Raw genomic sequence first — 24,718 nt, 5'->3', positions numbered from 1 at the left:
TCACCATTTCCTTACCTCCTGCTCATTCCTCAGCCCGCATGATCTGCCTTTTGCTGGCAAATGCTTCTTTCTCTCCCATCACCAGTGATTACCTCATTGCCAAACTAAACTACTCCCAGGCCGTAATCGAGCCGCACTCCACCAGGCCTCCAGGCCACTGCTCCTACTGTCCCCTCCGCCTGGAATGTCCTTCTGGACTCCACCTGACAATGTGATTCAACCTCCGGGATGACCCCAAATGGGCCATATCCTCTATGGAACTTCCCCAGCTCTGAGAGAAGCCCATCTTGGCAGCGCTCCCTCTGACCTCACACACAGGCCACTATTCCCTGCTGTCCCCCATGGACGGCACGACTGACAGCAGCAGCCCTTCCACGAGTCTCCCCAGGACCAAGGGTGTGCCCGGCTCCTTGTCCCGCAGTCCACACGACTCAGCTATGCCACAGGGCACATGCCTTTCTGCTACACAAGGCTGGCAACTGCTCGGAGCCAGACTCAGAGATTACTTGTTTATACATCAGTTTATACATCAGACCACATTCTTTGAGGGAAGCATCATCGTTTGTTCATCTCTGTAGGCCTTCATAAGGGGCCTGGAGCATTGCCAACTCTCGGCCAACATTTATCAGGTCTTGGCTGGCTGGAGAGTCCAGAACTGACCTTGGCTCAAACACTGGCCTGTAAACTAGGGCCTGTTGTGGAATCTGGTGACGATCTGGGTAGGAAAACACTGAGATGAGGCAGATGGATGCCAAGGCAAAGCAGTGAATAAAAGGGCTCTTGGGGACCCAGGTATGCCCACCTCCAGCGCAGTGGCTCCTCCTCCACCGTGGCACCACCGTCTGCAGGGCAGATAAAGCCCTAGACACCACAGTCCCCCCTTGAGAAGTGACCTTCTCAAGCTCGCCGTGTTACAACTCGCCATGCCTTGGGGTCCGCTCCTGTGGTTCTCCTCTCGTACTCTGCCCAAGGCGGGAGCAGTTGAGCCCCCTTCCCCTGAAGGCACAGCTACCTCCTGAGGGCAGGAGCATGCAGCCTTGCCCAGGTTCAGGTTTTGGGTCCACTGTTGCAAAGAAGACATATCTGTACCAACAATCACCAACATCGAAGGGATTCGTGTCTAACCACCTGACTGGGGCACATGAAGCCCTGCCCGCCTTCCAGCTCCACATCTCGCTCTGCCTCTCTCCCATGCACGCGCTTTGCTTTTTACTCCCCTGCAGCCCAGCCCAGCCTCTGACACCACGCCCCACCATCAGGGTCGGGTTGGGGGGCCCTCTCTGTGTGCCCCCTCTAGCACAGAACTTGCTTCTGCCTATTTTACCTGCCTGTGTCTGCTCCTAGACGTGAGCTCTGTAAGGCCAAGGGGCTTGTGGGGCTGTGGTCCTAGCACCTAGCCACTGCGTGGATCAATCAATATTTGAAAAGTGAAATACCTGTGGAAAGTGCCAGGCTCCAAAAAGAGATTTCACTAATAGAAAACCCAGTGGGTACAGATTTCTAATCTCTGGCATTTCCGCATATTTACACTCATCGATCCTGACCCCCACCTACCCTGTGAGAGGAATCAGCTCTGAGTTTACAGAGATGAGGGTGGACAGGCCTCTCTGTTATGCACCTATGTTGCCATGGCGCTGATCCCTGTGGCCCCTGGCACTGTCCCAAGCTAACACAACCTGTTTATCAGGCTCTCACACTCTGTACCTCAGTCCCCAAGTCAGAGCAACAAGTTGAAGGGCAAGAAGCCCAGAGCCCGCCCCACCCCCACCCCCTGCATCTGCCTGCAATGCACACAGGGTGTCTGGGCCTCCTCACCGATGAGGGCTTCTTTCAAGCTGGACTCCACAGGCAGGATGTTCTTCTCCACCAGCTCCATGGGGCCAGGCCTCTGTGCAATCTTCTCGTTGAGGTCATCAGCCAGCCTGGCTCTCTTCAGCTTCAGCTGCTTGGCCTGAAGGGAAGGCTCAGCCGAGGTCTCTGCCCGTGGGAGAGAATGGAGTGCAGGAGGATGTAGAAATGGACCTGGGTTTGCCCTGGGAACTCCAGAGCAGTCTCCTTCCCTCTGGGGAAGGAGCAGAGACCATCAGAATGCAAAGCGCATCCCAGGCGGAAAAGGGTGGCCCAGCCTCAAGTTTCACGAGGACGGAAGGGGCCCCTACTGTGGGCGATGTGTGGCCACACACAACAATGGCCACCAGGCCAGAGGACTCCCTGAGGTGGAGCTACAGAGCTGAAAAGAGCACCAGACAGCAAAGTGACCTTCTCAAGCTTGCTGTGTTACAGGGGCAATTCACCTCCCTGCTCTGGGCCTCAGAGTCTTCATCAGCAAAATGTGGGGTTCACCCTAGGCAAGTTCTCTTCCAACCCCAAAGGTAGTTCAAAACTAAAAAAATGGAGATTCAGACTGCTCTCCGCAGCCATTGCCTTCACCAGAAGGTGGGAAGAAGCGTGTGCTGGAGCCAGGTGGAGTGTGTCTAGGATGACCTTACTTGTACATCACAAGTGCTCAAGGAAATGCTGAGTGAATGAATGGATAAATGAATGAAAAAGAGAAAGCAAACGCATTTGAAAAACAGATCTTAGAGGGAAAAAATTTACATCAAGAGATGACCAGCCCCAGGGCCACCTCGTGGCCACAGGAGAAAGGGTAAGCCAGCCCAGCAGAAGGCATCGCGCCCCCAGGAATTCCCGGCAACCACAGCACTGCTGTTTCAGCGTGCTAAGGCTCTGGCTCACCCACTGCCTACAGAAATGAGAGTGACAAGAAAGGGAAGAAGAAATGTGGGTGCTGAGGCGGTGAACACACAGTGAGAACAAGGGTTTAGAAGCACTGCCATTTTAACACACCTTCCAAAATGTGCATCCTGACCAACTCCGATCTCTCTGGCCGGGAACGAATCTTCCGTTTCAGATAGTCCTCCGTCTATAGAAAAACAACAACACCAAGAAGCTCTCAAATCCAGATCACAAGCTTTATGGCACAGACGGGACCAAAAAGCAGGGGTGGCTGTTGGTCACCTCTGCAGCCCCCACCAGCTCAGTGTGGAGACCGCAGGGTGCGGAGGCCCAGGGCAGCCAGGGGAGGACGTTTCCACTTCCAAGTGCACCTGCCAAGGGCACCATCCGTCAAGAACGTTTGTCAGTCTGAGGTTGGACTACCGATATATATATTTTTAAAATCAATTACTTTCACTGTTATAATAATATAGTTTCATCAAAGAAAATGGAAAATTACCAAGCAAAATGACAATAAAATATTTTAATCATCCACTGTTAGTATTTTGGGATATTTATTTCTAATCATTCTTCCACATGGAAGACAAGTTTAATTTTGCAGAGCTGTAATCATGCTGAATATAATTTTATATCTTGTTTCAAATAATTTGCATGATCTTATAAGCATTTTCCACTCATTTTGAATGACTACCAAATGGAATACTAATATTGATACATGTTGTCAAAGCTCTAGTTCCTTAAAGTCCAATGTAATCATTTCCACATTTCTGAGACTCCAGGCAAATGAAGCCATTTCTTCAACAGTCCCAAGCCACCCCACTGCCTGGCGCTCATGTTATAATGCATATAATGTGACCCCAGATCTGTCTGACTCCAGAACCCGGGCTCTTAATCTCTGCACCAGAAATTTTCAAACCATAGGTCAAGACCATTAGTGGTTCAAGATCAGCAGAGAATGGGATAGGATAAGGTACAGTAGGGTAGAACAGAGGAGAGTAAAAGCAGAAACAGTATCAGAGCACACTGCACGTAGGAAAGTGTGTAAAGACCTGGCTCTGTCCTGCCTGGCTCCTGTCAGCTGCCTGGGCTCTGACTGGGCAGCCTGTGCCAGCTTGGGTTGGTGCTGAGCTCTCCGTGAGATGGTTTAAAGCGGCTGTGGGCTCTGGATCTATCACCCCATCTGCAGTGGGCAGAAAAACTGCTCTGGCTGCTGTAGAATATGCTAGAACAGGTATCGGACATTGCAGGTCTTCACAGCCATCAGAGCAGGCGTATTTTCTAAGCCACCTGAAGTTCTGAGCAGTGACCAAGGCCAAGGCAGAATACAGTACTGATTAAGAAAATACCTGGAGTCCACAGACCAAGGTTTGAGTCCCAGCTTGGCCACTTGCTAGCTGGACACATTACTTAACCTCTCTTAGCTGCAACTATAAAATTAAAATGAAGATAAGAACACCTAATTCTTAAGAGCTGATGTGAGCATACACAAGAAAATGATATAATTTTATATGAAAAGTACTCAATAAAGTAACAGCTGCTCTAATTGGCTCATATTTACTCCCTGCCTGCTTGAGAAGCAGTCAAGAAGTGGCGCCAAGCCTTACAAATGGGTTGGGGGCACAGGCAATGCCCTTCCAGCCCCCCGGCCCCCCATATTCTCTAGCACTCCCAGCACTACAACAGTGCAGTTTGTTACTGCTTTGGTTCCCAGTATCCATGACCTCATTCTTCTCCTTCTAAGAACTAATCATGATTTTCCTTAGAACATTTTTAAAAAATAATTTAAAAAGAGCAGGTAGTAAGGGAAGTGTTGGAGGTAAACATTTTCGTCTCTGAAAGAGCTGTGGGTCTTAGGGTACCTCAGTCTGTGACCCTCCCTCTGGGAGGTTCTCTTCCTTTGTCTTTTACGTGAAAGACCAAAGTGAAGGGGGTGCGAGGGGGAAGCGTGTTTTGGCGACTTCCCCATCTCCGCCCACACTGGGCAGCAGAACATCCCCCCGAGGCCCCTGAGGGAACTGAAAGCAGGGGAATAGGCAGCAAGCCAGGTGCATCAGCACGAACCCGGGCTCAGGGGGCCCAGCTTCTGCTTCCACGGCCGCTAGTGGACACTGGCTGCTTAGGGCACATGAAGACCAGTGCATGCCCACCCTGGAGAGGTGTGGGCAGTGCAGCCACTGACACGGAGGAACCACCGATGCTGTCCATGTCCTAACATCCACAAAAGGTTGTGGCGGTTATAAATGGGAAAAGACTAGTGGTCTCCAAAACAACAGGAGAAAGGCTCGGTGAGCACTACACACTCGTAAAGGTGATAAAGGAGAAAACTCATTCTGATCACGTTCTGCATCATCGCACTAGGAGACGGCCGTGTGGAGATGAAGCAGAAAAGGTAGAGCCTGCTCATTAGAACTGTGAGGCATGGGCTGGCCCTGGTGGCATGCTGGGCTGGAAGGAACATGACCGGCAATGCCAGGGGCTCTGAGAATGCTCTTCGGAGGTGCTCGAAAAGACTGTGTGCCTTACCCTGGCCCGCTCCAAGCTCCTTCTCTGTTCATGAAACGCAGCTGGACTTTTCAAAGCTGTTGGGAGAGGAATCATAAAAGAATTACTTTATTAGGGAAGCATCATGTCTACTGCTACAACTTACCATGGAGAAGGCATCTTGAATTCAAGTTAATTTTAGTGGTACTATTAATATCAGCTGAAATGAAGAAGAAAATGGCACGCGAGTAAGCGTACACCTTTATGGTTCAGCTGCCCCATTAAAATAATTTTGGTTACTTTATTCCTAATAGGAGATGTCACTGGCCTAAGTTTAAGCTCTATAAAGTGCACCCATCAAATATAACTGAAAAATATCCTGGGCCCATTAGCTGGACTGTTAGCGGCACAATCCTCATTGATCGGTCAACCTCCACAAACAGCTACTGGGCCTCACCTTACTCTCGGGGAGACGGGGACTCAGGAAGGGTCAGAGCTGCATGTCGGGTCCACCTGACTTCTACCTCATGAGGAACCACAAAGGGACCAAACTGAATGGGGCTGTTAAACAAAAAAGACATGTCTACTTGCGTGCCATTTCCTTCTTCATTTCAGCTGATATTAATAGTGCTGCTAAAATTAAACTTGAGTTTCATCTCTAAGGACTAAAGGAACTTCACATTGGTTGTATGTTTGACGCTGGTGCACACACACAACCAGCAGCTGACAAGAAGGGCTCTCTGCAGCCCCTGTCAAGGACATCGCTCTATTCTGGGGCCACCACCACCACCACCACCACCACCACCACCAGGACCACAGCTCTCGACTCAGCAAACAACACTGCGGGTGGGGAGACCCAAACAGGACCCTCTACAAATTCGGCACCATGAGGAGAATTTTGTGTCGAAACTTGGCTATCGTGACAAATGACGAGTTGGGACACCCTGAGGACAAGAGGGGGAAAGGCCTGACTCACTTCAAGTGGGGAACACCAGCAATAAGAGAAAATTTTACAAGACAGTGGTCAGTTTCACGGCTGCTGCCCTGGAATTTCAGAACAGCTGCAAAACTGTGTGAGGAGATAACTTTTGCTAGGCTGCGGCTGTGGAGGAGGGCAGGGCAGGGAGACGCTAAAAGTAGCCAGAGCAGAGATATGACCCTATCCTGCCTGGGCCTTTGCACTTCCTCCCTCCATCCTAACCCTGGGTCTCAGCAACAGCAGTTCCAGAACAAAGCTCCAAATGTCCCAGGAGTACTTATTAAAAAATAGTAATTAAATCTTAGCATTAAACATACACACACACACACACACACACCCTCTATTTCAAAAGACAATTGGGAGACCACCCCATCTTTTAACAGCAGGGGGAGCTATAGATTTAACAAATGATCTGGAAGGAAAATACAGCACAGGCTGGAGCCCCAACAAACCAGGCTACCCAGCTCTGCTCTGGGAGTTCTTGGGCATCTTAGTGGGTAAGTCGACAGCCCTTGTGCCTGTTTCTACTGCGTTGGGCTGACTCAACTGCAAAACCCATCTCCAAAGGCCCTGATATGTAGAAATCTGTACTAGACATGATGGGCCAGCAGGGAACGCAGCCTTACTCTCTCCTCGGAGAGCTTATCACATGGATAAGACAATAAGCAGAAGGAATCAAAGAGAAAACTCACAGTGTCTGGTCTGCCCCGCTCTGCCCCGCCCCACCCCGCCCCACCCCACCCCAGCTTTCTTTCTGCCTTGTTTGTCCCACAGCACTCCTCCGGGCTGACCCTCTCTACAGTAATACTACCTCTCTCTCTTACTTGTGTATGGTCAGCCTCCTACCACAGAAGCTTCACCGGGGCATGGCAGGGGTTTTGTCCATGTCTTTCATTTCTGACAGTATCCTCAGTGCTAAGAGTACCCAGCACACAACTCATTCAATGAATTAATGAATATTCTGTAAGAAATGGATACCAAGTATAGACGTGACAGGAAAATTGGAGGATTCTGTGGCGAAGCACTAAATTTTCATTGGGACAGCCAGATCTATGGCTGTCATCTGGGTTCAAAACCTCACACAAGTCCTGTAGAAAAATCAAGGCATCCGTGTTCTTGTCCTGGGTTCTACCAATGACAACTGGCGTGACACCGGTACGACTGATTCTGGGGTCTCATTTTCTTCTCTGTAGAGTGAGAATCTGTCCACCTCCCAGAACTCTTGCAAGAGTCAAACGAGAGTGAGAGTGCTCAGAAGCAAATGGTGCACTCTCCGATGCTCGAAGGTGCTGCTGTCATCAAACGCAGTGTCTGGGTTGAATCATGGGTTCAATTCCCAAACAAGCCAGTTATAGTTTCTGTACCACAGCCACACATTCTGTCTAAAAATCCGGCTGACTTGCTGAATCAACAACCTATGTTGATTCCCTAGGGCTAAGGCACAAATCCAACTTCTGAAAAATAAACTCACGACGCCCAGAATTTGATGGAAGGGAACTGCATCCTCTTCATGTACAAGGACGATGCAGCACTACTGGGGACACGGGCTGTAGTGTAGATGACCACGTATAATAGCAGGGAAGACACTGATATCTACTGAGCACCTGCTTATGTGGCAGGCACTGTTCGAGATAACTCCTAAAGATTAGGCCTGTTCGAATACTCCTAAAGATCCCAGGTGGTAGGTAACATTCCATTTTACAGATAAGAACAGGAAAGGCTAGCAAATGGCAGTTAGGATGACAACCTTAGTTCTTTCCACTCCTCTGGACTGGTTTCTTAACTTCTTCAAAACAAGAGAGAAGAATGACCCTAGTACAAGCATGTCAAACTTGGGGCCTGCTGGCCGCATGCCTCGTTTATTTGGTCCGTGTTAGCCTTTCAGTTTGACATGTTTGCCCTATTAGATGGGGAGGCAAGGAGGTTTCAATTACACAAACTTAGATGTAGGGCTGAGTGCAGGCAAGGTGGAAAGGTCAGTTCAACCACAGCCCTGAGCACAAACCAGTGTAAGAAAGGCTCACAAGAAGGGTTCAAAATGACCACAGGCACAGAGAGCCAAGGTTCAAAACGCGGGTCTTACTGTAGAACTTAAGGGGCAGCCTTCAGCACCGATACCAGCTGAGCTGGGAGGGGAATGAGAAGACGAGAAGAACTGAATTCATTAGCTGTTCAGGGCCTGGTTAAGAGAACCAGAAATGAGGACCAAGAAAATAATTCAAGACAATAATGACCAATCACAAAAGACAGTTTCATTTTGTAACAATAACACATTGTAATTGCATCCTTTTAACAATCTGGCGGTAGGAAGCAACATTCCAGTTTTATGTGCGATAAAACCAACACTGCAGCAAGCTGTGAGGTCATCCATCGAGTGGTGGGCCCAACCCAGGGCTAGTTCTGTCTTCTCTTTCTTTCTTCTCTAAAACTTCTGACAACTGAGCCAGTGTCTCTCAGTCCTTGAACAGCCCACTCACTCTGTGCAGCTCTTTCCGCATTTCTAGCTGCTTTCTGATAGCAAGGGCAGCAACTCAGTAACTAATCTAGCAGGTGAGAGGAGCAATGGCCCCTCTTCCTTCAGGACTCTGTCAAGCCTCCTGTAAGGCACTTCGCAGGCTCAGCTGGGGCAGCCAGTGACACACTGGGGTGCAGGGTCGAGAGGGCACCCCTATGCATGTCCAGACAGCTTTGTTAAAAGCCACAGCGGTGGAGGGTTGAAAGAGATGGCGGGGTGATAAAAAGGTGAGCCCTGGGCCTTCCTGACGTAGGAACAAATGACAGTCACCTCAAGCTTCCACGCGAAGGGAATGAAACACGAGGAAGCTCAGCAGAGCAGAAAATAGGTCATAAACTTTAGGCTTCTGCTGGTTGTGGAAAAATCCAAAAGACTTAACGTTAACCCATAATGTGTCTGACCAGGAGGGCTGCATTCATCTTGGACTTCCATCTCCCTCTGCCTTGCTGGTTTTGTCAGAGGAGCCAGGACATTACTCAGAAATTTCATTTTCCCAGGAAGTCCTGGAAGGCAGTCTCTGAAAGAGAAGCCCCCAAACCACGGCAAACCCCAGCGCTGTGCACTGTTTACGGGAATATACATTTTGCTGTTGGAGGGCAGTTCTTGGTCCTTCACCCCACTCTCTGGGAGCTGCTCTGCTGGAACCCTTGCAGGGTTTTGTGTGAACCAAGGGAAGTGAGCAGCACACCCTGAAAGGGAACAAACCGAGCTCCCACAGAAGTCAAATGCACAGAAGTGGCTAAGAGGTGTGGCGTTCCGAATCAGTTTCAGTTCTAGATGTAGGTCCCGCCCCTGGCAGGCTAAAACCACCAATTAATATTCTGTTCCCTGCCTCCAGCACCCATTTTCTTTCTCCCTTACACATTTGCTACATTACTTAAATGAGGTCATTGGGAACTAAAAAGGGAGAAATGGTTTCAACTTTCTTTTTAAAGATACACGGTCAGCCCTAGCTGGTTTGGCTCTGTGGCTAGAGTGTCGGCCTGCGGACTGAAGGGTCCCAGGTTTGATTCCGTCCAAGGGTACATTCCCGGGTTGCGGGCTCGATCTCCCCCAGTAGGGTGTGTGCAGGAGGCAGCCAATCAACGATTCTCTCTCATTGATGTTTCTACCTCTCTATCCCTCTCCCTTCTGCTCTCTGAAATCAATATAAATAAATAAATAAATAAATAAATAAATAAATAAATAAATAAATAAATAATAAAAACACACAGTCATCCCTTAGTATCTGTGAAAGACTGTTTCCAGGACCCCCCTCTCCCCCCGGATACCAAACCCTTATATAAAGTAGTATCTGCGTGTAACTGAGGCAATCCTTCCTTATTATACTTTAACTAGAGGCCCGGTGTACGAAATTCATGCACTGCGGGGGGGGGGGGGTTCCTCAGCCTGGCCTGTGCCCGCTCACAATCCGGGAGCCCTTGGGGGATGTCCATCAGTCGGACATCCTTAGCGCTGCCGTGGAGGCGGGAGAGACTGTGGGAGTGCACTGACCACCGGGGGTGGGGTGGGGAGGGCAGCTCCTGCATTGAGCATCTGCCCCCTGGGGGTCAGTACGCGTCATAGCAACCATCGTTCCACTGTTCGGTCAATTTGCATATTAGCATTTTATTATATAGGATCATCTCTAGATTACTTATAATACCCAATACAATATAAATGCCATATAAATAGTTAATATACTATATTGTTTAGAGAATGACAAGAAAAAAGTCGGTACCTGTTCTGTACAGGGCTAACTATATAGTACCCATCAGCAACCACATAACATTTTTTTCCTGAATATTTTCAGCCCAGGGTTAGTTGAACTCATGGATGCAGAAGCTGGAGATATGAAGGACTGACTGCATTGCCATCCACTTCCAAGGGGGAGCTCAAAGACGTGTTCAGCGTGTCTATAGGCTCTGTGGCTTACAATGCAGGAGCACTGCGATCGACCGGTCTTGGTTTAATCTAGCACTGAGTAAGTGGGAACCCTTGAAAACCAAACTATCATGTTAATTTAGGACATTAAACCGCACTTTCCCATCACCATCCCCAGATTTATTTGCACACGAAGGCAAGTGAAAGTCTAGAATCCAAAAGCAGTTCTAGAAATAAGTCTCAGCAAGGAAGGATAGCAATTAACCATCAAGACTTATTTCCTCATCATTATCATTAAAAAGGACTAGGTGATCCCTCAAAGGCAGCTCAGGGTCTGCTTAGGAAAAAAGACAAATAATTACAATACAAGACGAAAGTACAATTGTAGAGGTGATTTAAAGTGCTATCTAGGACAGAAGAGGCAACACTCAGCCTGAGAGAAGTGTGTGAAGTGACCAAGTAGATTTTACAGAGAAAATCCACGTGAATGGAATACAATCTCCACAGGCCGACAAGGAAGGGAGTCAACAGGTCACCTGAGGCCGAGGAAGAGCAAGAGCTGAAGGGTGAAAGCGCACCATTTCAAGTAGTCCGGCATGGATGGACTTAGAAGTTCATGGGGGCACCATGAGGCCGGAAAGGGAGGCAGGGACCAAGCCCATGAAGAGCTTTAATGTACAGTATTCTGATTCTGGGGAGATGTAGCAGACACACTTTCCTCTATTCCTCCCACTAAGTACAACTAAACTCTGCACATTGTACATAAAACAAACATAAGCAAGTTCTGAAAGGTGGAGAGAAGAAGGCAGACTGGCTAGGGGCCTTGGGCCCGAAGAACAAGACAGTGGTGAGTTTCCTGGATTTCCTTTTGCTTCATGCATACCAGACTCGGAGCTGAAAAAAGCCAGCAATTTGGAAATGCCAATGAAGGTGGACCAAAACAGCCCTTACGAAACCTACTCTCACTGGCCGAAGGAGCAGGAAAAGGGCAGCCAGCAAGAGGGAAAACTCTCAGACAATAATCGTTCTATTCCAGCCGGACACCAGAAGAAAGAAAGAGGGGACTCAGCCCTACCAGGGAAGGTCAAGTGGGGAGTCCAGCCCTCTCCCCTTGCAAGGCTGTAATGAAGCACCCCAATACCCCTGCCCCGGCAGTGTCAAAGGCCAGAACTGCATGGATAGGGTGGGGGAGTTATTTCTAACTTGATTTTTTTTCGTTAAAAAATAAAACGAGCAGAAACACACCTGGTAATTGGCACATGTTTGTGTCACCCACATGCCTGCACTCACATGCTCTCCTTCCCATGCCCTCTTTTAATTTAGAATTTTTCAAACCCCCAAACATCAAAAGAACAAATAATGAACAGCCCTATAACTGACCTAGATTCACCAATTCTTTTTTAGCGGTATTTGTTTTACCTCTTTCTCATTTGCATACAGGAATGCACACCCTTTGTTATTCTTTACCAAGTCACTTGAAAGTAAACTGCAGATAATAATCACATTTCATCCCTAAATTCTTCAGTGCATATTTCCTAAGAATAAGAACATACTCTTTCATAACTACCATTATCACATCTAAGAAAATTAACAATAATTCAATAATATAATCTAATTTAGTCCACATTTGAATTTCCTCAACTGCCTACATGATGTCTTTCATAGCTGTTTGAATCCCCCCTTCCTCCCCGCTCAATCTAAGATTTAGTCAAGAGTCCCATACACCACATTTAGTTGTTGTCTCTTTAGTCACAATCTAGAACAGTATTCCTACCTTTTCCATTTTTAATGGCACTGAATTAAGTATGTAAGCCAGTTGTCTTGCAGAAAGATGTCCTATATTTTGAGTCTGTTTCCTCATAAGATTTAGGCTAAACATTTTTGGCATGAGGACTACATAGATGATGTGTAATATCAGGAGGCACATATATCATGTTGTCCAACCACTGACGGTGCTACAAGCTTGGAAGGTGACACCAGAGCGTATCACCGTTTGTAATGAATATGTTATCTGTGGGGTAACATTTTGAGGACATGTGAAAATCCTATTCCCTAACCACCATTTACTTAATGGTTTTAGCGATGATCCCTGCATGAAACCAATTCTTACAGCAGGAACTGCAAAATAATGAGAATTGCATTTTTAAAGATCACTTAGTAGTGATCAAGAGGCCATTTAGAAGAACAAAATGGAATGATTGGGTGAATGGTGCCATTAACACTCCCAGACAAGGGACACAGGATGATGAATTTGGGACAGGGTGGGAGAGACTGTGTTCAGTCTGGGGCATTCGTTGATTGTGAGACATCCTATAAAGAGACTAGGGGCCCAGTGCATGAATTTGTGCACCCTGAAAGGAACTGTGGGCCGTGAGGCTGCGGTGGGCACAGGGGTGGGTCTCGGCCCATCTCCCTGCCCCCATCCGGCTCCTCCAGCTACGGCCCCTGGTCCCATCTGCTGGCAGCCCCTCTCCCGCCGCTGCTGCTCCCACGTGCTGATGGTGCCAGCCCACTCACACCCGCTGACAGCACTGGAGCAATTGGGGCCGATGCCAGCAGCGGGTGCAAGAAGGGCCGGCGCTGTCAGAGGGTGCAAGAGGCGACTGCTGTCCCAATTGCACCTCAGGAGCAGCAGATGTGAGCGGGGCTGGTGCCGGCAGTGGGTGCAAGCAGCTGCCACTCACACCGATGGCGCTGAGCGATCAAGGCCGGCGCCAGGCACTGGCAGCGGGTATGAGCAGCGGCTCTGGCACCGGCAGTGGGTGCGAGCAGGGCTGGTGCTGGCAACAGGTGCAAGCATGAGGCGGGACCACGCGTACGGGAGCCAAGAATTTTCAGTAACCATCAGAGGCTCACCCCTATGACAGCAACCAGCGCCCCGCCTTGGTCTGGCACCCCCACTCATCTGCTCCACCATCCTGCTGCAGTCGATGCCCACCATGTTCCGCACACGACCCCTGGTGGTCAGCGCACGTCATAGCGACCGGTTGTTCAGTTGTTCCGCTGTTCGGTCTATTTGCATATTAGGATTTTATATATATAGATGTATAAGTGGTGTGTGTGTGTGTGTGTGTGTGTGTGTGTGTGTGTGTGTGTGGTCATCTAGGGATAATGTAACACAATATGTAGGACAGAAGACAATACCTCCCAGGCTGAATCTAAGGGAATCCCAGAATTCCCTTAGGTCATCATGAGAGTCCAGCATAGGAACGTAAGGCTCACAGAAGCAGGAAAGGGCCAGGCAAAGAGTAAGCATAAAGAAAAAGAGTGTAGGAAGAAAAAGAGAGATGAAATAAGGCTTGCTAAGTGTCAAGAGGATTACTTATACTAAGGACATGGCTAGTGGGCTCAGAGCTATGCCAGTGGGTTGGTGGAGGCAGAAACTAACCACAACAGGTTGGGAGTAAGAGGTGAGGAAGTGGAGTCCGGAGGTTTATGTCCCTGAGAGCTTAAGTTGTACTAACAGTTAATTACTCACTCTCCCAACAAGTATTTACTGAGAGCCCATATGTGTCAGACTCTGTTTTGGTGCTGGGATACCCATGTTCTCGTGAGGCTTACACTCTAGTATAAAACAAAGATACAACACAGTAGTAGGTGATACATACTATAATGAAACATAAAGCAGGCTATGGCGACAGAGAGTGGGAGCAATTCATATGGAGTGGTCAGGAAAGACTTTCTGAAGTGACAGTTGAGCAGAGGCCTGGAGGAAGGGAGTGGGTCCTGCAGCCACCTGGGGAAGAGCGTCCAGGCAAGGAAAACAGCAAGGAGGGCCCTGAGTGGGAAACTGCCTGAGTGACAGAGGGACACGGAGGCCAGAGTGGCAGAGCAGAGTGAACAAAGGGGAGAGTGGGAGGAGATGAGGGGTAGCCACACGGGGCCCTGTAGGACTCTGCTCCCAAGTAGTACTAGAGGAAGTAAATTCCAGCATAAGAAAGCAGGGTTGTGCCCATCAACCTTGCCACTGATAAAAAGATTTGTAAACTGCTTCCTTGCCCCCGCCCCCATGGTTGCCTAGGGTGCTGGGAATTACCTTACTTGAGCTGTTATTTTCCATGTTATATAATGGAGAACTGACTTGAGATCACATCCTCATCAGCTGCAGAACGAAGACTAGACTCTGGTTCTTCTGATTTCAAAATTCAGACCTTTTATTTATGTATATTTCAGCATAAGGGAGGAAGGAGGAGGGGGAGGGTGGTGGTGGGTTGGAAAAGAGATATGCCCCTGATTTTTTCCCTCCAAAATGTGACAGTTACCAAAACAAAACAAAAAACACCTCCAACTGATTTTAATCTGGTCTTTCACATTTTGCTTTCTTTCCCTGTTATTCCTCTGGAAAGAAATGCTGCCTTGTCCTTTTCTTCAATGTTGGCAATGGAACAGAAGGGAGGACTTCAGCAACAGTCAAGGGACCCACATTCTCCCACTCCTTTTTCCCTCCAGCCTCTCTTGAAGGACACAGCAGAAGAGGGAGTCGCTGAATAATCAAACTCCTTCCAAAGTTAACTGAGTCTTTTGCCACATCGCTTGGCCCTAGCTCAGAAGTTTGTCACACTGCTCCAGGCAGTTTGTTAACTCTGCCAAACTGACCACTGACCACTAACATGGTACAAGGCCATAAAGAAGGCAGGCTTTTCCCAGCACTGAAGACAGGGGTTCATAAGTTCTCTATACCCAACCCTATATAATAAAACCCTAATATGCAAATCGACCGAACAATGGAATGACGGGTGGAATGACAGTCACTATGATGCACACTGACCACCAGGGGGCAGATGCTCAATGCAGGAGCTGCCCCATGGTGGTCAGTGCGCTCCCACAGGGGGAGCGCCACTCAGCCAGAAGCCGGGCTCATGGCTGGTGAGCACAATGGCAGTGACAGGAGCCTCTCCCGCCTCCGCAGAGTGCTAAGGAGCAGCAAGCTGAGCAGTAAGGAGCAGCGAGCAGGCAGGCAGTAAGGAGCGAGGGGTCCTGGGCTGTGAGAGGTGTCCCAGACTGCAGAGGGATGTCCGCCTGCCAGCTTAGGCCCGATCCCCCCAGGACATCCCCTGAGGGGTCCCAAACTGCGAGAGGGCGCAGGCCAGGCTGAGGCACCCCCCTCCAGTGCACAAATTTCATGCGCCAGGCCTCTAGTCATTTTATATGATGCAGCCTTAACTGTCTTAGAAATTTGTCATCAAATCTTGACTTATGTGGACAGGGCCATCCTCTACTTCAGAACCCCTGGGGAGAAGAGAATAACAGTAGTCTAGCCATCAGTAAAAATGAAAAGGGGAAAGATACCAGCAACCCTTGGTCCAGTGTTTTTCCAAGTGTAGTTCAAGAACCATCTGCATTAGAATGTCTCTGGAGTGCTGATTCCTGGGCTTCAAGAATTTTAATCTTGCCCTATCCGGTTTGGTTCCGTGGATAAAGTGTTCAGGAGGCAACCACTCTCTCACATTGAGGTTTCTTTCTCTGTCTTTTCCCTCTTCTTTTCACTCTCTAAAAACCAATGGACAAATATCCTTGAGTGAGGATTTAAAAAAATTTTTTTTTAATCTTTAGTAAGATCTCCGAGGATTCTGATGCCACCAAAAATTAAAAAGCCATTGTTTTCCTAGTCTAAAACGCAGAGGAAAGGGACACTGCTGATAAGAAAGTAAAGACCTTTATTTGCTCATTCTCTACCACCAGAGGCAAAGTGACTAAAAAGTACCTTTCTCAACAGCTTAACTCAAAATTTCAACTCTGGCCTGCACAGGTGCTCATAAATTGGCAAACGGGTTACTCTCCCGAGCCCCTTTCAGGATCAGTGCTTTGAGTTGCAAAGCGTTTGTTTCTACGAGTCAATGGATCAAAGCTTTTTGCCCTTTTCTTCACAAGCCTTGCAGGGGCCTGAGTCCACACGCTGCTGTTAGAATCTAGGGCAGGACAGTCGCACTCAGTGGAAGGCAGCACAGAAACGCAGTCCTTGGTGTTAGCACGCAGCGAGTGAGGAGCGAAGAGTTCACTGGTGCCAGTACAGGAAGTGGGGAGAGTCACTTCCCCGCTGAGCAGGGAAGCACAGAGGTCGGCTGTGTCACTGGTGTGTACGGGTCTAGACTACTGCCATTATGTAGATGATGTTTCTTAGGATTCCGTATCCAGGCAGAGCAGAGCTTCTTAACCTGGGATGCACTGTACCAGCTTTAGGGTATCTGTGAATCCCTAGAAACTGTGTGCTGAATTTGGGGTCCTTGCTTGGGCAATGTCTAGTGAGAGGTTGTGTAAAATTTTCCAAGGAGCAATAATGGCACAAAAGAAATCAAGAACCTCTGATTTAAATAAGGGTTATTATGACAGATGTGGAAACATGCATGCATGCCTGTGGCCTTTAAGCCTCACAACCAGCAGACAAGAGCAGCAGCAGCAACTCAGAAGCAATTTTTTAGAGGACTTAAAAATGACAGGTTTACTCTCACCCCCACCACCAACTTTCACCTTACCTCACCAACTAAGGGTCCTGATTTGATGCTATTTTCAAAGTTGAAATTTTGGTGAAAGTACAACAGCCTACCCTCATAAAATTCCTATGTCATTAAGAACCATTAAACCATGGTCTTCAGTAATTAGCATGCAATTTGGAGCCAGAAACTTGGATGAGATGTGCCTGTATTTAGTGGCGGTGTGACCCTGGGCAAGTCGCACAACCCCTCTGAGCCTCAATATTCTCATCCACAAAATGGCAATTATACAAACTACTCTGATGACTTAGCATTAAATAAAGTGAAAATACTTTGCTAGAAGCTCTGTTAAGCTTGAGGCATTGTTACAGTTTTAATTTTTTTCCTCTCTGCCATTCTCCTTTTGAAGAAAACAGTATGTATAGAGTCAAATGCTGAAAGCTAAGTAGGCTTGACTTCCATTTTTTGTTTTACTGTTTTTAGCTGTCATACCAAAATGCCTACAAAAATATCCTGCAACAAAGACCATTAACCAAAGAGTTGTGTCAACATTTCCAAATACTGGCCATGACAATGAAAACCAGAAGTAAGTTCATGTGAATCAAAGAAAGAGCTTGGGTGGTGGAGTATGGGGAAGGGACCACACATTCTGAGACAAGCAAGGATCCAAACAGTCAGAAAACGTGCTTCATACACTTCCTGTTTTGGTACTCAGACTTGCCACCACCCTGTTTTGGCACCAGGGCTGTCACCGCCACCCAAATCAGCAGGAAAGCCAAGTACCAAGAATGAGTATAAAAAGTAGAGACTCAAGGATGCTAAATCTTTACCTTCCCAGAAGTGCAAGCTGTTCCAGTCTCGCACCCCTGACTCACTGACGGTGAAAGAGACTCCAGACTGGGAGAAAAGGTCAGTGCACAATCTTGTATAGCATGAATATCAACAGGTACAGTGAATTCCAAAATACCAGGGCCCAAATATTTTGAACCTGACTTCCAATCTTCTTTTCGACATACGGTATATGCCAGCCCTATTAATATCTGGTTTTCAAACCGTTGCCCAATCTAATGTTCTGGATCAATCATGATCCCAGTATACACACACACACACAAGTTAGAACATGCTGCGAGAGAAGAAAGGAGAGAGAGAAAGAAGGAGGGAGGGATGGACGGACACACAGACACAGACATCGATGTGAGAAAGAAACATCAATCAGTTGCCTTCCATACATTCCCCACATGAGGATCAAACCCCCAACCCAGGTATGTGCCCTGACTGGAAACTGAATGACAACCTTTCAGTGCACAGGACGACGCTCAACCAACGGAGCCACTCCAGCCGGGTTCCCCTCTTTCTGAAGCCCTATAACCAATATGCCTAAGTCATCTGTTTAGATAAAGCTCCAAATCACCTTGCTCTTCTGCAAATAACATCCCACTAAACTGAAGAATTATATTATTTTTTTTAATCCTCATCCGAAGATATTTTTTCCAATGATTTTTAGAGAGAGTGGAAGAGAGAGGGAAAGACAGAGAGAAATATCGATGTGAGAGAAACACATCAATTGGTTGCCTCTTGCATGCGCCCTAACCAGGGCCCAGGCTGGGGAGGAGCCTGCAACCAATCTACATGCCCTTGACTGGAATTGAATCAGGACCCCTCGGTCCACAAGCCGATGCTTTATCCACTGAGCCAAACCAGCTAGGGTTAAACTGAAGAATTTTAAATTTCCAACCCTGTCATATATCTACCAGGGCTCCCCCTTGGGTGTATAATGCTTTAGGATTTATATTGTTTAGGTAAAATCAGTGAGTAGTTTCGACAAGTGACTATAAATTCCTTTACTTCCTTTACTATCATGAAAAGAAGTCAGCCTTGGATATCTCAGACATTTCCAAAACTAATAATTAAGTGAAACTGAATACCTACCATACCTTTTAGACTTTCAATTGTATCAAGAACTCATATCAAGAAAACTACTTTCGAGGGCTTATTCAACAGAGCTCCCTGTTGGACCCTTCTTTGCACTAAACAACGAATATGCTCAGAATGTGAACATACAAACTCACTCAAGAGCCCTATTTTAGGAGTTGTTAGCAACTGGCCAAGGAGAAGGTTCTATCCTAGTCACTGACCACTGAGGTGGGATACCCTACAACAGCAGGAAGAGAGAAAGGATGATGACATCGATCAGAAATGCCTGGGATTGATGTACCCAGCTGGCTGTCTCCTGAGATAAAAGAGAAGATTTCTGAGGTCACATGCCTAACACAATTTTCTCTCAGCTTCAAGTCTAGGGAACAGGTTAGCCACAATTCTAGAACACATGTTTTACAAATGCCATTTAAACTTGGAGTCAACTCCAGTTAAACAATCACATTCCTGTGCTCATTTACATCATCTAAATGACGTAGGATTCTTCGATTCTTTAAAAAAAAAAAAAGTTACGGTATAACACCTGAAACCAATATAATGCTATATGTCAATTACATTTCAATTAAAACAAAAGCAAAAAGGAAACTAGCTATTTTTAAAATATATATATTTTATTGATTTTTACAGAGAGGAAGAGAGAGGGACAGAGAGTCAGAAACATCAATCAGCTGCCTCCTGCACACCTCCTACTGGGGATGTGCCCGCAACCAAGGTACATGCCCTTGACAGGAATAGAACCTGGGACCTTTCAGTCCACAGGCCGAAGCTCCATCCACTGAGCCAAACAGGTTAAGGCGAAACTAGTTCTTTCATCCAGAGATACCTGTGGATCTAAAAGAGCCAAATGGATGGCACTAACGTGTGAGTGAGGCTCTGAAAGAAGCATGAGCCTGAGGGCACTGACCGGAAGGGAGCAGTGAGCCAATTACAGAGCTTGGGGGACGCCTTTTCTGAGTTCCAGGGACAGCAGTTCAGAGACTACCACGCAGTGCTTCTTGCAGCTCGCAGTGGACTGGAGCCAATGGGAAATGACCACAGCCCAGATGAGGATCTGCTCCCACTCTAGTCCCCACCCAAACTCATAATTTACAAAGTCTCCGTGAGACATACATCTCTTCAATACTATTAACACTTCACTTAAAAGCAAAACAAATGACAGTTCCTTGAAGCATACAATTTTGTCATCTTAAATCTGTAAGTTGTTGTTTTTTAAAGGGCAACTCAGCCTCAAACCAGACCGTCTCATCTGCTCTGGAATCACTACTATGTCCCCACTGGTGAACATTTCTGTCTCTTGGCAAGTTGCCCAGAAACAAACAAGCAAATAAAAACCATTATTTCTAATCCAGCCACTTGTTAGTTTTAAGAGAGTTTAAAAAAGAAGCATCCATTACCACAGAGAGGGCATGCAAATAAAATGAGTCCTGTTCATAAAGGACCAAAAAGGGAACAATTTTAACAGAACCATACTGATTAGTGGTTCTGTGATTCTTGACAATTTTCAGCAATTGTTTTTAATTCCACAAGTAGGGAGAAAAGTAGAATTAAGGAGGATTTGGTTTATTGAAAATAGTTCCTGTTCCCAAACACTGGTTTTGACAGAAATTAATGATGTGTGTGTGTGTGTGTGTGTGTGTGTGTGTGTGTGTGTATTAAAAGCTGCTTTCAGATTCACAAGATGGCAGATCAAAGCTAATGCTCCTCTCCTGGTTTGAAGAGAAAAACAATGCCTGTATTTCAAAAGCATGAACAACATGTCATCTCGTATCGTACATCTCCAAACCAATTCTGTGGGGTAGGTAAGACAGGCATTATTATCCCCATTTTCTAAAAGTTGAAGTTGAGTTCAAAAGAGTTAATTGAGTTGCCCAAAGTCACCTTGTTCCTAAGTGGCAGAGTAAGGTCTAAAACTTTACTGTCTAATAAAATAGCCACCAACCATCTGTGACTATTTACATTTAAATTAATTAGGATTAAATTAAGTTTAAAAATCCAGCTCCTCACTCAAGCTAATCTCATTTCAAGTGTTCAACAGCACATGTGCCTAATGTTACAGAATAGTTCTATCATTTCTGAGAGTGCTATTGGGCAGGGCTGGTCTAGAGGCTAGTTCTTCCAAAGTCATGGAACTTGGGGACTAAAACACATGGCATCCCAGTGCTTAATAAAAATGGACTGAAAGTGAGTCTCTTTCTCATTACAAGAAACTGAAACTTCAGGAGGTTGTTTTATCTTCTTAAGGATTATAAAAACAGAAATTAGTTTTTAAAAAATTTAAACTGATTTTAGAAAGGGAGGAGAGGGAGGAGAGGGAGGTAGGGAAGGAGGGGAGCATCGATGTGAGAGAGATACATCGATCGGTTGCCTCCCCTATGCACCCCAATCAGGGACCAAACCAGCAACATTAGGTTTGTGCCCTGACCCAGAATCAAACCTACAAACTTCCAGTGCATGGGACGACACTCCAACTATCTGAGCCACATTGGCCAAGGCAGAAATTCATTTTAAAAGATATTTACCAAAATGCATTTGATCCATATGTACTCAGGAAGGAAAATCTTGAAACTCAGTTTGTATATTTGGTGAAGAATAAGTAATAATTCCTCCAAGTTATAAACAATAAAAACATTATTAAGAAGAATTTTAGATTCAGAGAAAAAGGGATCAATCATAGCAATCAAACTTGTTACTTCCAGCCATAAAATAACCTCTTTCAGGGATTAGAATAAACTTTTTCTTGGTGCAGAGAATACCACAGTCAGATGGACAGGAGATTTTCAGCTAACCCTTAGGTCCAGTAAAATCACAGCTTAGACTGGCTCTAAGTGCAACTGGGCCACACAGTCTCTGTGAAGACCACTTAGCTCACACTGACAGCTGAAGTGTGACAAAGAGATCGGACTGTAGAACTGAAGGGTTAGGGAGTGAAGATGTGGCAAAGTTTATTAAAAAAGAGCTGCAAGAACTCATGACATGAAGCCACTGTTTTCAGCTTCAATGTAAGGTACATGGGGCCAACTTAGAGACCCATGAACCAGTCACAACGAGCTGGCCAATTTGTTCACTTTTCACTTAGCATCTTGTTTAAGCACCTTTCAGGGCAAGGTAGTTTGTGAAGCCTGTGGATTGACACTAACTGGCTGTCCCCTCTGAGTTGTGTTGCCCTCAGACTCTTTGGATTCTCCCAACCATTCAGAGATAAATGTTACTAATGACACTGGCTGGGTGCACAGAAACACCATTTAAAATGAAAAACAGCCCTGACTGGTTTGGCTCAGTGGATGGAGCGTCGGCCTGCGGACTGAGAGGTCCCAGGTTCGATTCTGGTCAAGGGCATGTACCTTGGTTGCGGGCATGTCCCCAGTGGGGGGTGTGCAGGAGGCAGCTGGTCGGTGTTTCTCTCTCATCGATGTTTCTGGCTCTCTATCCCTCTCCCTTCCTCTCTGTAAAAAATCAATAAAATATTTTAAAAAAATAAAAATGAAAAACAACAACAACAAAACAAAAAAACAAGCTCACTCAAGAACTAGAGCAAGGTCCTTAGAGAATCTGTAAGACAAAAATAATAATTTCTTCATGTGCTTGCCAAGGTACCAAGATTTTTCTACTACATGCACTTGATAAAATAATAAACTGAGGGTTAACTACAGCATCAGGAACATGTTACTTTGTGCTTTTCTCAAAGATTCTCAACAGAATAACAAAAGGTAGAGGAGGAAGAGACAAACAAGTGTCTTCTCTCATAACCAGAAAGATTACAGGAGACTTTTCTCAGTTGTCTGGGTCGGAACTTCCATGTTTCCTTTAAAAGGTTATTCCTTTACAGCAGCTTTCATTGCCAGAACATTTTTCTTAATTTTCACCTTAACCTTATGATCTTGTGCACCTTTAAATGTCAAAGAGAAAGGCTGTGGGGGATGCTTTGTTTGAGAACAGAGTGTACCACACAAGACCCATCTCTTCTATGAGTCTTCACTCTGAATACAGAAGCATTCCTGATCTTAATCTTTGGATTTAAACACCAGCTTCCTGTCTGTGCCATTTCTCCTCTCCCTCAAGATATGCAGAGCTTCAGACATCATTAAAGAAAGCTTAGGGCCTGGAATATGTAATCCTTTGCTATCTGGCACTCTGTATTTGGTAGGGTTTAAGTGGTGTTAAATGAAACATATGTTTACATGATGAGAATGAAGGATTCTGGGAAATGATCCTGTTTAAAAATACATCAGAAATCAACTTCTATACCCCATAGTTTGGATGCCATGAACAGAGCTTATCAAGCAGCAGAGAGAAATGTGTCAGAATTGAGAGATTCTTTAATCCCCTGAACTTTATGGAAAGGCCATATCCCAACTTTGAATGATATGTATGAGAAGCATGGCCAATCCTGAAGGCAAGAGAGCCACTGGAGACATTGTATCCTACAGACATGATGGAACTGAGAGCCAGTCCTACATGGGAACTATGCAAAGTATTCTGGGAGATGAGGTGGGTGGGTTTTTCTTCCCAGAACTAGAAGAAAAAAACTGGGATGAGAAAAATTTGATAAAAGATATGAACACATAAATGATGAGGGACAGAATATAGCCATAACTACACTGCTCCTTTCCCTCAGCTTGAGGGCCCTTCCCACTTCCTAATTTGTAAAACCAAGGTAAATATAAAGGCACTTTCCAGAAACTCCTCAAGCCAGCAAGATGGGAATGGACGTGGGCACTTCAAACCAAATGTTACTTTTTCAGGGTTCCAAATCTCCAATAATCAACAACTTTCTGGTCATTTACAGTTTGCCCCAACACTGCTCATATTTTCTTGGAAAGACTGGAGACATTGGTGGAAGATGGCACATGATGATGTCTGGGAGGTGGAAGATGTTGGAGATTACAATAGGAATTAAGGTAGCAGGTGCAGGGTTGTGGTGAGGAAGTAGGGTTACTCACAGTGTGTGTGTGTGTCGGGGGGGTGGGGGCGGGTTGGGCCTAGCAAAAAGTGAGCCTCCTCTTGTATAACCAGGTATGTAGATGAGCAGGATATTTCATACCGGAAGCTATTCCCAGGCCTCAACATTCTCTCTCAGAAGCGTTGGCTACCTACTTCCTTCACTAGAAAAGCTGAAAACCGAGACTGTGCCCACAGCTGACAGGGGCTCTTGCTATGAGGGAAGATGCAGTATTCTCAAAGAAGCAGGTCATTTCTATTCCTATAGGAAGGACAACTATTCTCACTTCACAGATACAGAGAATAACCCCAAGTATACAATTAGATTTATTCAGAACATTTTCGAATCTAGCCTCCTAACAGAACTGGAGTGTTGTTTCAAATTCCATGTCTCCAGGTCCAGAAATTCAACAAGTTTGCAACAGAGTAGTATCTGTTCTCTCTCCCTCTCTCTCCCTCTCTCTCTCTCTCTCACCATACTTCACAACTGTGTGTCTTCACCCATTCATTCATTTGGTGCCAGGCATTGGGTACAGAAATATAAATAAGACACTTTCTCAAGGAGCTCACAGTCTAGTTGGAGAAACAAACACATAAGCAGATAACTGCAATAACTGAAGCATGATTAGTCCTAAGCAAAGAGATCACATTCAGTAAATCCTATTAAACAATGATCTCCAGTAGCCCCTGGTATCAAATGAAAGACAGGAAGAAGACTGCAGGGCACCTCTGCATGGCTTTTAGATCCCGAACATATTACAGATTCTGAGACGTAGCAGTATGCTCTCAGAACTAGTACTGTAATTACAGTCAACATCCACTGATCAGCAATGAATTGCT

The 24,718-nt window shown here is 46.3% G+C and overlaps 1 protein-coding gene across 3 annotated transcripts in view; it reads right to left on the bottom strand.

The window, feature by feature from the left end:
- Nucleotides 1–24,718, bottom strand: part of MRTFA (myocardin related transcription factor A) — a 101,099-nt gene that overhangs the window by 13,953 nt on the left and 62,428 nt on the right. For all 3 annotated transcript variants that reach the window (XM_079774276.1, XM_079774275.1, XM_079774277.1), the window contains exons 3-5: nucleotides 5,260–5,315; nucleotides 2,848–2,923; nucleotides 1,816–1,977 (exon numbers count right to left, since the gene is read on the bottom strand). In XM_079774276.1, coding sequence (XP_079630402.1) covers nucleotides 1,816–1,977; nucleotides 2,848–2,923; nucleotides 5,260–5,315 — 294 coding nt within the window. The remainder of the gene's footprint in view (nucleotides 1–1,815; nucleotides 1,978–2,847; nucleotides 2,924–5,259; nucleotides 5,316–24,718) is intronic.

Source organism: Cnephaeus nilssonii (genome assembly GCF_951640355.1).
Source record: "Cnephaeus nilssonii genome assembly, chromosome: 6".
NCBI lineage: Eukaryota > Metazoa > Chordata > Mammalia > Chiroptera > Vespertilionidae > Cnephaeus > Cnephaeus nilssonii.
This window is presented reverse-complemented; position numbering and strand designations above follow the sequence as displayed.